Source organism: Pimephales promelas, chromosome 6, assembly GCF_988280905.1.
Source record: "Pimephales promelas chromosome 6, fPimPro1.hap1.1, whole genome shotgun sequence".
In the NCBI taxonomy this organism is placed as follows: Eukaryota; Metazoa; Chordata; class Actinopteri; order Cypriniformes; family Leuciscidae; genus Pimephales; species Pimephales promelas.
Window position 1 is genome coordinate 23,411,605 of NC_142774.1, and position 12,643 is coordinate 23,424,247.

At 37.5% G+C, this 12,643-nt stretch overlaps 1 protein-coding gene across 2 annotated transcripts in view; it reads left to right on the forward strand.

Annotated features, from left to right (window-relative positions):
- pwp2h (PWP2 small subunit processome component) overlaps window positions 1–12,385 on the forward strand; it is an 81,352-nt gene extending 68,967 nt beyond the window's left edge. For both annotated transcript variants that reach the window (XM_039694954.2, XM_089132271.1), the window contains 6 exons: window positions 8,375–8,483; window positions 8,603–8,668; window positions 8,831–9,049; window positions 9,129–9,279; window positions 11,405–11,479; window positions 11,694–12,385. In XM_039694954.2, coding sequence (XP_039550888.1) covers window positions 8,375–8,483; window positions 8,603–8,668; window positions 8,831–9,049; window positions 9,129–9,279; window positions 11,405–11,479; window positions 11,694–11,868 — 795 coding nt within the window. In that variant the 3' untranslated portion in view covers window positions 11,869–12,385. The remainder of the gene's footprint in view (window positions 1–8,374; window positions 8,484–8,602; window positions 8,669–8,830; window positions 9,050–9,128; window positions 9,280–11,404; window positions 11,480–11,693) is intronic.
- The last annotated feature ends 258 nt before the right edge of the window (window positions 12,386–12,643 follow it).

Below are 12,643 nucleotides of genomic sequence, written 5' to 3' on the forward strand. Positions count from 1 at the left end.
TTTTTTGACCATACATGTGTTTGCATCCCTGAATAACATTTAATAACCTTGTTTCGGTACCCAACCCTATCCATAATGCATCCGTCTGCGTATTCAGTACTTTCGTCCATATTTTCAAAAAATTTTTGCCGGTGAAATCAAACGCACTGGCACTGATCTGTGATTGGTCTGTTAGCGCATTAGGTCCAACCCCCTATGGGCGGGTTTAAAAGGGTGGGACTAGTGCTTGTAGTCTTTACAGAAATCCAGGAAAAAAATGCAGGAAAACCCCTGTTATTATGTTGAAATAATAACATAATAACTGGGGGACAAACTGCCCCCAAAGGACACACACTGGCGACGATTATGTAAATAAGAATTAAACCAAAGCAAGGAAGAGGTAGACAAACCAAAAGAGTACAATTTGTCTAAAAGTAAATAATGATCCACTAAGTCAAAAGCTTTAGTAAGATCTAAAAACAACGCACCTGTACACACACGATTATCAAAACTCAAGAACAAATCATTAGTAAATTTAAGAAGGGCTGTAGTGGTAGAAAAATGTTTTCTGAATCCAGATTGGCATTGAGATAATAGATCATTATTAGCCAAATAATTCGATAATTGGGTAAAAATTATTTTCTCAAAAACTTTTACAACACTGTTTATGATTGAAATTGGTTTGTAGTTATTAATATTATCAGAATCGCCAACTTTATGAAGTGGAATAACTTTTGCGCATTTCCAGGCTAAAGAAACCGTACTAGAAGAAAACGATAGATTAAAAAGTAAGGCCAATGGAGCTGCTAATACATGAGAGCCCATTTTAATAAACTTGTTCTCAATGCCATCTAGTCCAGCTCCACTGGTAGATGACAGTTCACTTATAGCCTTTTGCACATCTGTTGGGCTGATCTCTGCAAATGAAAAAGAACTACCTGTATGGGAACAAGGAGCCAGATCTGGTTTAAAAGTATGGCTCTGAACTTGTGGCGCTGAAGAAAAATGTAAACTAAAGGCATTTGCAATGGATACTGGATCATCTATCCTTTCATCATTCAAATTCAAAGTGGTTGTAGTCCGTCCTGATTTCCCAAGTACATTATTAACCTGTTTCCAGAATCGTTGTGGGTTTTTGAAATCATTCGATAAACAATTTCTGAAGTAACTAGATTTGGAGTTTCTTGTTTGCATGGTACAATTGTTTCTTAATCGTTTATATTCTTCCCAGTCAGCAGTGTGTTTTGTGCGTCTAAACTTATGCCAGGCCCTATCCCTCTGTTTAAAGAGATTAATAAGGTCACCATTTACCCACGCAAGTGACTGCCTTTAACTTTAACAGTAGTCCAAGGGGCATGCTTATTTATAACATTCAAGAGCTCAGTATACAAAATGCCATGCATCATCAATAAATGGAATTAGATTAAGCCTATACCAGTTAATTTGATGCAAATCATTAATAAATTGGTCCCTGTTAAATAATTTGGTTTGCCTTATCTTAATACATTTAGGAGGGAGGCGTTGAATCGAAATTTTCCAAATACAATAGATCATGTGGTGATCACTAAAGTTGTCTGGTAAAACCCCAGATTTAATTATTCGTTCCGGGTGAGAAACTAAACTAATTGATTCCAGACTTTATTTTTGGAGGTGCTATAGGGGTGCTTTGGTCCTTCTTGGGGGTTCTGAAGCACTTTTAGCCCCTATAGTGCTGCCCATGCCTAGAGATAAAGATCCAAATAGCATAGGCTGATAGATGGGAAAGCATGACAGTACAGAAGGAGGTTACCACATTATATTATAATTTATTTAATGGGCTATATGCACGCATAAGTTCCGCATTGACGCAAGGATGCTCGTCAGTTTCCGGTTGGGGAGAGTCTTCAAAATTGACTGTCCTCCCATCTTTGAAACGAAACTTTCATATGTTTAGATGTAATTTTATATATAGTTATGTTTATTTAATATAATTTAAAAAAAAAGCATAAACACAACGAGGAGTGTCTGTTTTGTCTGTTTTTGTGACTAACATTTCTTTAGTATAACCATAGAGTATAAAATTTAATATAAATTCTCGGTATTGCATTGGACTCTACGATCGGCGGAAGTTATCGAGCATCCTTAGACCTTCACCGGAAATACCGCCGTGCATAGAGCCCATTCATATGTGTTTAATAATTCAGTATAAGAATTAGCCTACTACCTTTATATTGCCGTAGGCCTATGTCTTAGATTACCGGTATTGGCATTGGCAGCATAAAAAATACAAAAAAAACCACACAAAATGAAGAGACAGTCATGGGCTGAACAATACGAAAACAATATGAACTTGTTGCCCGAAACGCATCAAAAAAAGTAAATAAAGGCTACACTGTAAAACAACTGTAATCATGTGATAAAAAAATTACCCTATTCATCACTATTCTCATCACCGCGATCCTCAAGTTCATTGGAGAATTCCTCCTCCTCGTCGCTCTCCTCCATTTCCACTTCTCCCTCTGAGGCCTCCACTAACTCTGCCTGCCTTGCTTGCGCTAACAGCTCCCGCCCAGATGCACAGGGCTCTCCCTCTTTGAAACAATGGATAAGGTGATCTTTGCTTCCATCAGAAGCTACAGTCAGGCCACATACCTAAGGACAATATCCCAAAGTTAAAGAAATATATTACGATATATCTCTACTCTCTCTCTCCGTCACACACAAACACACACACCTTAAAGGAATTTTTCAACCGCTCCGTATCTGTTACAAACTGCTCTGAGGAGAGGGTTAAGATCCAAATGCAGCTTTAATTTAAGAATGGTCAAACAGGCAGGGGTCAGGAAACAGCAAAACAGGGATATCAGAGAGTGAGCGCAGAGAGTCGTCAGGTAACAGGCAGAAGATCGGGGCAGGCAGCAAACAGGCAGAAGTCAGGAAACAAACCAGGATCGAAACCAGAGAAACAAGAAACAGGGTAACACGCTCAGAAATTACAGGCAGTGGCAATGTAATACTTCGCAAAGAGTTCATGTTTGAGTGTGGCTTATATAGGCAGTCTGAAATGAGGTGCAGGTGTGTGTGTAATCAGTCACAGGGATGAGGCATTATGGGAAACGGAGTTCTGGTAAAGTGATCAGTTCTGATGTGGAGTGCCCTCTGGTGATTCTCTCGGGCACTCCAACTGGTGATCGTGACAGTATCCACCTTTTCCCACACTTGAAGTACCCAGGCAGCCAACAACCGTCAAGGTTGGCTTTAAATGCATGGTTCCATACAACGTCAGGAGCCTGTATGTACTTTGTACAGCCACTGGGTGTCACAGCCGTGGTTATGTTGTAGCCCCTTTTGAGCTCAGCTTTGGTCGCTGCGCTGATATTACAGCGATATAAATCCCAGGCTTTCCCACCACTCTCTGAAGCCAGTCTACCATCAGCTCCTCGTTCATCCATCCATTTTTGGACGTGGCCCCCACCATCCCACTGATATGTTGCATTAATTTCACCTCCTTGGTCCCCCCCATTGAAAACAATGTAAGGTTTCAATTTGGTCCAGTCTGCTTTCGCAGACAACACCGCAGTTAAGTGGCTCTTCTCATGTCCTGTGGTTTTCAATGGAACACTGCACGCACCTCTCGCATCCACCGTTGAGGCCACCATATCAACACATACCACACCGCTGTTTCATCCATGGCTATAATGTTTTTCGGCTGTATTTTCTTTGCCTTAATAATCCACGTTGTATATGTGACAAAATTCACCAGTTTCTCAGTGAAGTGCCTAGCGTCTTTCTGGGCCACAGTTGTGCGTCTTCTGGCGGAAAAGTCGTTGCGCTTCGGGAATTTTTTTTTTATCCAGCCAGTGCTTGCAGTCAAACTCTCCCTGCTGTCTCTCACTGTTTCATACACTTCTTTTGACTTTGCCCTGATCATTTTACTTGAGGATCATTTTACTTGAGGCTTGATGCTTTACACGCATGTTGTAGATACACTCGCACACACTCACCTCCAGCTCTTCACTGGCTTTCTTCCTCCCTCCACCTCGCAATCTAGTCCTTTTGCCGTCTTCATTGGACAGACGTTGCAGTTCAGCTTTTATTTTTACACCATTCTCGCACCCTCTTTGGATCAACCTGGAATTGTCTTGCCGCTGCTTCCCCCGAATTTTGTTCGGAAAATTTGACAACTGTCAGCTTAAATGTCAAATCGTACTGCTTTCTCTTCGTTGCCATGGTATTGAGAGAAACATGTTTAGAAAAACTGAAGACTAAACAAAAAGTTTGTTAAACTTTTTGTTGTGTGTACAGTATAACGGTAATACAAACAAGTAGCCAGCTACCCTATCAACTATCATGACATGATAAAATATTTAGTCTAATGCGCAGATTTGAAAGAAAATGGGATTAATTAAACCATGCAGGGCCTAGTTAAAATAAAAAAAAAGTCTTAATTTTGGAACTCTGGCTTTCACATCCGCCATCTAATCAGAAACTTAACGTGCGCAATCTGCATCATATAACTAGCTTAAAAGGACGATCTGATGGGTTTTAGAAGATTAAATACAACCCGAAACCAAAAAATAAACCCGGCCTCTATTTGAAAGCCTCTACCGGCTTTTATTTACCCAAACCTGTCGCCACACTAGGCGTGTAAAAGAGACAGGCGTCTATTTGTGACTCGGCTATTATTTTAAGTTTTACGGTAGTTTAGTTTAATTACAGTTATGATTTATGTTGTCATCTTACTTTTATCCACTAATTAATATAAGCCTGCTATAGCGGACCCGTCCAAATGATGGCCAAAACATTACTGATGAGTTTTATGAAGTTCATTGTACAGTTGCTACTGATCCATCCTTGAGTAACAACTTTTTTGCAAAACCTATGTTTTGTATTGTCCCTTTGTATTGACACTTATACACAAAGCAGTCTGGTGTAAAAGGATTTACGCAGACACAAACAAATTTTATTTTTGAAGGTGTTCCAAATTCGATGAAACTCGGTCAACATGAAGTCAAGACATTGAGGATGAAAGTTTGCGAGGGGATTTTTGATTTCTCAAACGGTTTGGCCGTGGCGAGGAAACGAAATTATGGCGAGAAACCTGAAACAGGAAGTGTGTTATAACTTCAGCATACATTAACTGATCTTGATAAAACTTCCGCAGTGTGTTCGCTGTAAGAGGCCGATCACATGGATGTGACTATTGTGAGTCAAATTTATAGGGCCACCAACTGGCAGCAGGAAGTGTGTCTTTTTCCAAATGCTTTAAAATCATCCTTTTATTTTTACCTGATTTGCTTCAAACTTCATCTGTATAATGTAAATACATGGCAGATGAAGACCTGTGAATGGATTCTTGATATCTCTGATACTGTTGCCGTGGCAACGCATCAAACTTTGAAATTATTTTAGGATGCTTTTGAGACTCTTAGCATGCTTGAAATTGCATGAAACTCAACAGACACAACATTTATTAGCCAGTAGACATGTGCAAAGTTTCAGAAACGGGCATGGTGCAGGGACTAAATAGCGCCACCTTTTGACAAAAGTGGGGTTGTTAGTTTTATCTACAGTTACAAAAATCAGTATATACATTTTACTCCTCAAGCCAGACAACTTTCTAATTCATAGTCATTAGCTCGGACCAAGGGGAAGTCAGATATTTTGGTTTGAATATGGTGAGCCTCTCTCTGACCCTACGTCACTGTATGGCAAGCCCTTTTAACATTTAAAAGCTAAGTTTGCCTATCCGGAATTAACATTGTAGATATCAACAACGTCTTTCTGACTAGTCGTAATTACATTTTGGATAGTTTGTATTATCATTTAATAGATATCTGTAACGTAATTGTGACTAGTCGAAATGACAGATAGAGTATGGCAAGCCGTTTTAACATTTAATCATTTAATCATGAAAGGGCCAGAGCCTGCGGCACCACCACCCCGGTGCCTTTAGGTAACTAAAGGAACCGGGGTTGCGGTGCCACCGGCTTGGGCCCGCCATCGCTGCTCGCAGCTATATTTATTAAATGTTATTATAAATATTGTTTTTTGTTAAGTTATTGTTTAAAATTATTTTTTTATTATTATTTTGGAACAAACGAGGGTCTCACGAGTGCCACCTTGCAGCTGCAGGTTCCGTTGCGTTAGAGCACCGCAGCGCATTTCTTCAAATTTAGCCTAACCGAACGCCGAATATATATTTTTGTATTTTCATTGCATTTTAAAATGTATAAAAAGTTATAAATAAATTTGAATCTAAAAATAGTAATGATTAATCGATAGTCGATCGTTAATTCTTCTGACGATCGACTAAGAAAATTTAATCAAATGCCCATCTCTAATCCAGATGATTCATCCTTCGCCCAGACCTTACAAAGGGAATTAATTTTTCTCCATAAACTTAAATTAATCCACTGCGTTTTCAACATCTCTGATGTCAGAAGTAAATGAAGATTGTTCACTGTTACATCCAACAACATTGCTTACAAGACATTATTCCTGCTCGAGAACAGAGAAAATGGTGGACCGTGTACAACTGGCTGAGGGTGGAAACAACGCCTATACGCTAAAGGCTGATTTATACTAGTGCGTCGAACCTACGGCGGAGCCTCTACACTATAGACTATGCGTTGGTTTTCATTTATACTTCTGCATCGTTGTCCACGTTGATGCGCAATTACACATTGCAGAGGAACCATGTGAAACCCGGGGAGCGGTTCGTAGAATTGACGCGTTATGTTTTTGGAGAGGTGCACGTCAGGGTATGCCGAAGGGTACGTGCGCTACAGCCTACAGTATAGCTAAGGCGTAAGTTCGACGCAGAAGTATAAATTGGGCTTAACAGTCAGCGGGGTCATACTGCTCAGAAAATCAAAACAGCTTGATAATTGAGATGGTTAAGTTTCTTTGGAGATTTTTGGAGTCGTCATTGTAAGGGTGGTTGTGTCCACACAGTGCTGGGACACATTCATATGCAAACCCCTTATAAAATTGAATTTTGCATCCAATGTCCCGCCTATTTAAAGTGTTAAACCAACTTGCTTAAGTGCATAAGTGCACCTCAGGAATCAGAAAAAAAATGCAGTTCATGACCACTTTAAAAAGTAGTTTCCTGTTTTTTATTAACATGCCTGTACATTCATTGTAATCATAAGATTAGCATTACAAAATTATTTTACACTAGCTTACACATACCTGTCAAGTTTTTGAAAATAAGGGAAATTTTCCGCCGCCCTCCGCGAACAGTCCCACCACCCCAACCAAGCTCCAGTATCCTTTACACTTTAAGACATTTGTTATAGCTTAAATGAAAACACACACACACACACACACACACATATATATATATATATATATATATATATATATATATATATATATATATGAGGGTAGCCTTTATATAAAGAGCATTTGAACAGTTCAGATGCAAAAGCCTCTAAGTGCCATTTGAAATTTTCTTCTAGAAAGATCATTTTTAACAAGCTTGTATATTTAAGTTCAGTGATTTCACTTAAATGGCAATGATAATTGCCTATTATTTGTTATTTAAGTGAAATTACTGAACTCAAATATACAAGTTTGATAAAAATCATCATTAAAGAAGAAAATTTCAAATGGCACTTAGGCTTTTGCATCTGAACTCTTCATTTATTTAAAGGCTTATTTTCTTTTCATTTAACATTGCTTGTCTTTACATTTTATTTTCATTACCCACATTCTTTTCATTTCATATTGCTTTTCTTTTAAAGTTTTTCTTTTCATTTCACATAACTTTTCTTTACTCTCTTATTGAGTTATTGTACAAAAATGTTGCAGACTTTGCATTCTTTAAGACCGTTTTGGAAGGAGTGTATTTGTGGGCTGGGCCACAGTGGTTAATTTTACATGAGAGTAGAGCAGTTCTGTTGTCTATCTATGTGTTGTCTAGCGTCATACTTTTCTCGGCAACAATATTTCGTACCATGCTAAACACCATTTCTCGTGCTAACACATCATTCCTTCCCCCGTGTGAGATGCAAAAGTCACAGTCACAGTCACAGTTACAAAACGTGTGACTGTCCCCCAGCCTACTCCTCTTTGTTTCCCCTGCGTTGTCACCATAGAGTTGTCACTCATCATCTGACCTCGCGACAACTGGCACCTCACCAACAGTACCTGTAGTTATCACGAGGCAAGTGACAGAGCTCAGATTGGGAATGTTTTTTTTTAGTCCGCTCGGGGGTATTATTATATTTTAATAACGCAGGTTAAAATACGGGAGATTTACGGGAAAATACTAATATGGGAGGATGGCGGGAAAGAAGGGTAAAATACGGGACTTTCCCGGCCAAAACGGGATACTTGACAGGTATGAGCTTACATAGCAATTCTCACTAGCTTACATAGCAATTCTGTCATGTTCTTGTGTTTTCAGGAGTTTCTCGACAGACGTAAGATGACAGAGTTTGGTAATCTGTCTTTAGTGGATGAAGGCACAGGGGATGGAAACGGAATAGAGCTCAGTCTTCCCGGAGTCAAGAGGGGTGAGACCACTCCTCTATCAATAAATCTGCCAATCAGTTTTAAACATTGTGATTTTAGGAGCATTGAAAGTATAATTAGATATAATGTTCTCAAAATCCTTTCTCTCCATATCTCTCAGGTGATATGAGCTCCAGACGGTTTAAACCAGAGATCCGTGTTAGCTCTCTCCGCTTCTCACCTACTGGTATAGTTTTTGTCTATATAGTACAACACATTAAGCGCGATATAACAAATTGCACATCTGTAATCCTTTAAGTATATTTCTAAACATTTCCACCATTCCAAGACTTCCCCATTTCCATTAAATAACGAACAGAATGAAGTTTTGGCATTCTTCTCCATTCAGGACGCAGTTGGGCAGCAGCCTCCACTGAAGGTTTGCTGATCTACTCTCTTGATGCTTCACTGGTGTTTGACCCCTATGATCTGGACATGGATGTCACACCAACAAGTATACGGCGACAGGTGACGAAAAAAGAGTGGGCATCTGCAATTTTGCTGTCTTTCCGTCTGAATGAAATTCCACTCATAAGAGAAGTTCTGGAGGCAGTCCCTTATGACCAAAGTGCGTTCCCTTTTAAAATGGTTGTTCAAAATGCATAATTTTCTTGTCATTCTTGACATGCTATTGTTTGATGCTTCAGTTACAGTGGTATCTAGCTCACTTCCAGATGTGTATGTGGATAAGCTTCTACACTTTGTGGCCTCAACATTGGAGAAGTCCAACCACCTGCAGTTCTACCTCAGCTGGGCTCAGTGTCTGCTCACCTTACATGGACAGAAGCTCAAGAATCGGTCAGCAACATAACTCTTTTATATATAAAATATATATATATAGGGTAAACGTACCAATTAAGCTCAAGTACCCATTAAGCACACTGCCACCTTTGAGCTCAGATTATAAAAAGAAAAAGCAATGTATTAGATTATAAAATGAAAAAGCAATATATTTCCCTATTTGAGGTTTTAACCAATTGATGTGTTTGTTACTACATACCTCATGTAATTTTAAACAAATCAGACCATTGCACAGTGTTCACACTGTCTGGTGGCCATTTTGAAAGCTGTCTGAAAACTTTCACCAGAAGAGTAGCCCCTCAAATGTGCATTTTTTTATATGTTTAAGCCTTTATTTTGGGTAAGTACATCTACTTATTGCAAAATTTAAAGATTAATGTTTAGACTTTTACATATTTTAATCTGGAACCTAGGTGTGGGAAATGATTACAGTTAGATCTAAAAGATAGTTTTAGCAACTTAGCGCAGATGCTACAGAACATAGCCAGCTTACTAGCTGTATAAAATTGTGGCATTAAAATTACAGGCATTAATGGCTTGTACTTTTATATCCATAATATTATAATTGTACATTTTATTGATAGTCTGTGGTTTTAAACTGTTGTAATTTGTAAAGAATTAATAATATTATTGTTAGGTGAGCTTAAAGGGTGCACTCCTATGAAATCACACAACTTCAGTGTGACATAATTTAGAAAAAGCATAATTTCATGGATATTGTCAATAATAGTTGTCCATATTCAAATTGGTATAAATACATAAATACACTTAATACATGACCTAGATTATTTATTTATTTAGATAAATATTTTCTTTTAAATTTTATGTAATTTTTATTAACAAATAGTTTTCGCTCCAATTAAGCACAGTGTGCTCCCTTTATTTAGGCTCATCCACATTAAACGTCTATGTAAATACTTCATAATCAGACTTTAAATATTAACTGATGGTTGTCACAAAGTTAATCTTCACAAAATGATTAATAAACTTATTTTCATAGTCTTAAGATGACAAAAGCCAGACAAAACTATAGTAAATGCCCAAAGATGAAAGACGCATGTCATCTGATACAAAGGAGCCATCAGAAAAATATCTACAAAAAGAAGAGAATATAAATAAGTTGACATTATGAAGAGGCTTTATAATGTGGCGAGTTTCTTTATTCATCCCCATGAATTGAAGGATTAGTTCACTTAAAAAAAAAAACGTTTGGTTCCCAATGAAGTCCATTATATGGAGAAAATTCTGCAATGTTTTCATCAAAAACCTTAATTTCTTTTTGTCTGAAGAAAGAAAGACGTGGACATCTTGGATGACATGGGGATGAGTAAATTATCAGCAAAAGTTTTTTTTATTTAAAAGTGAACTACTACTTTAAATTTGTATTAGTTTGTTTTGTTATTTAATTGTTCAATATGTGTTACTTAGCTGAACGTGGACTAGTCTAGATGTTGCAGTGAGTTTGAATGACACATCACAATGAATAGGATAGGCTACCTGATCAAATTAAATGCCTTGTTGCTTGATTTTAGTGTTCTGTTTTTTTTTTTTGTGATTGACTCCTTCAAATACAACTTGTTTCCATCGTTCCTTAAAAAGATTGTTTAAAATAAACAAGATTTTATAATAAAACTTATTGTGAGCATATTGGGAACAGGGGTGTGCGTAAAGGGTACACACTACACAAACATACCCATTAAGCCCAGTCAGACTTTTTGCATTTAATGATGTACATTTTAATTTTAATGCTTTTGTCATTTAAAATAAAATATTGTTGTTTAAGAAATGCATATTTTATTTTAACATAACTTTTTTACTAAAACCAATATCCTGTGCCCTGTCTCAATGTAGATTATGGTGAGCTTAATATGTACGTTTACCACCCCCCCCCCTCTCTCTCTCTCTCTCTCTCTCTACCTACAAACCTGCTAGAATGGACATGATGCATATATATATACATAGAGGCTCTGTTCTAAATTCAAAATTTTGAACATTTGGGCTGGCAAATTTATTTTGCTTGCGGGTAAAGAGATTAAAAAATCAGCAGTTCTGCTGTATACAGAATATCAACATTGCTGATACAGTGGTTGTGACATTTTCAGTTCATGTGCGTCATTTTCAGATCTGGAGCCATACTGCCTACTGTACAGCAGCTGCTGAAGAGCATCCAAAGACACAGTGAGGATCTGTCCAAACTGTAAGCTTTTTTTTTTTTTTTTTTTTTTTTTTTTTTTTTTACAAATATTTACCAGTTACAAAATTCTAAATTGGAAATGTATGTATTTATTAGTTTTCCTTTCTTAGTCATTTTGTTGCTAAAGTTTAAATAGTTAAATTCTCTTATTTATAATTTTCATATATAACACACTCTAGTTATTCATCAGGATTAAACATTTTTGTTTTCTTTCTAGTTGTGACTGGAACATTTACAACATTCGCTATGCCGCTGCCCTGTCCAAACAGAGAGGGATGAAAAGAACAGCAGCAGAGTCCCTCAGTGATGAAGAAGAGGAGTCATCAGAGGCAATGGACTCTGCGGGTGATGAGGAGAATATGATGAATGAGCCTATAATGGTGGATAACTGAAATGCATATAATGAACTTTTCAAATGAAATATTACAGAGCCAGCACTTCACCCAAATAAATGGATAGCAGGTCAGGGCTAGGACAAGGAACAGGGGGAGATGTGTGTGCTTGTCTGTTTATTCTATCAATGTTAACATAGGCATTCTCCACCTACAAACCTGCTAGAATGGACATGATGCATTTTAAATTGTTGTACATCAATAAAAAAAAATCGCACACCTGCAGATGATAGGTGCGTAGCAAAAACGACCAAAAAAGATTGGTTGACAATCTGCAAATGAGACACTCCTGCACACTATCAGAACTTGCGTTTAAAAATTCTTTATTAGCAACGTTTCGGTCTCACAACCTTGGTTGTGATTTGTGAACTATTGATTTTTTTTATTCTTGTATCCTGAAAGATGTTTTGTTGTATTGTGTAAAAAAATGATTTAAATATAGAAAGTGTTCAGAGTTTCTCTTTAACAACATTGATCTGCTTTAGAACTAATAAACACATACATTTCCATTTTAGAATTTTGTAACTGGTTAATATTTGTGGAAAAAAAGCTTACAGTTTGGATAAATCCTCACTGTGTCTTTGGATGGTCTTCAGCAACTGCTGTACAGTAGGCAGTATGGCTCCAGATGAATTACAGAATTGTATCTCGGATCTACCTTTTCTGTCAAAGATACCAGAAAAGGCAGTGTCCTCACAACTATGTTCCTTTTTAGAAAGAAATGATATCTACAAGGATTTTTAGTCTGGATTTAGACCGTACCATAGTACTGAGA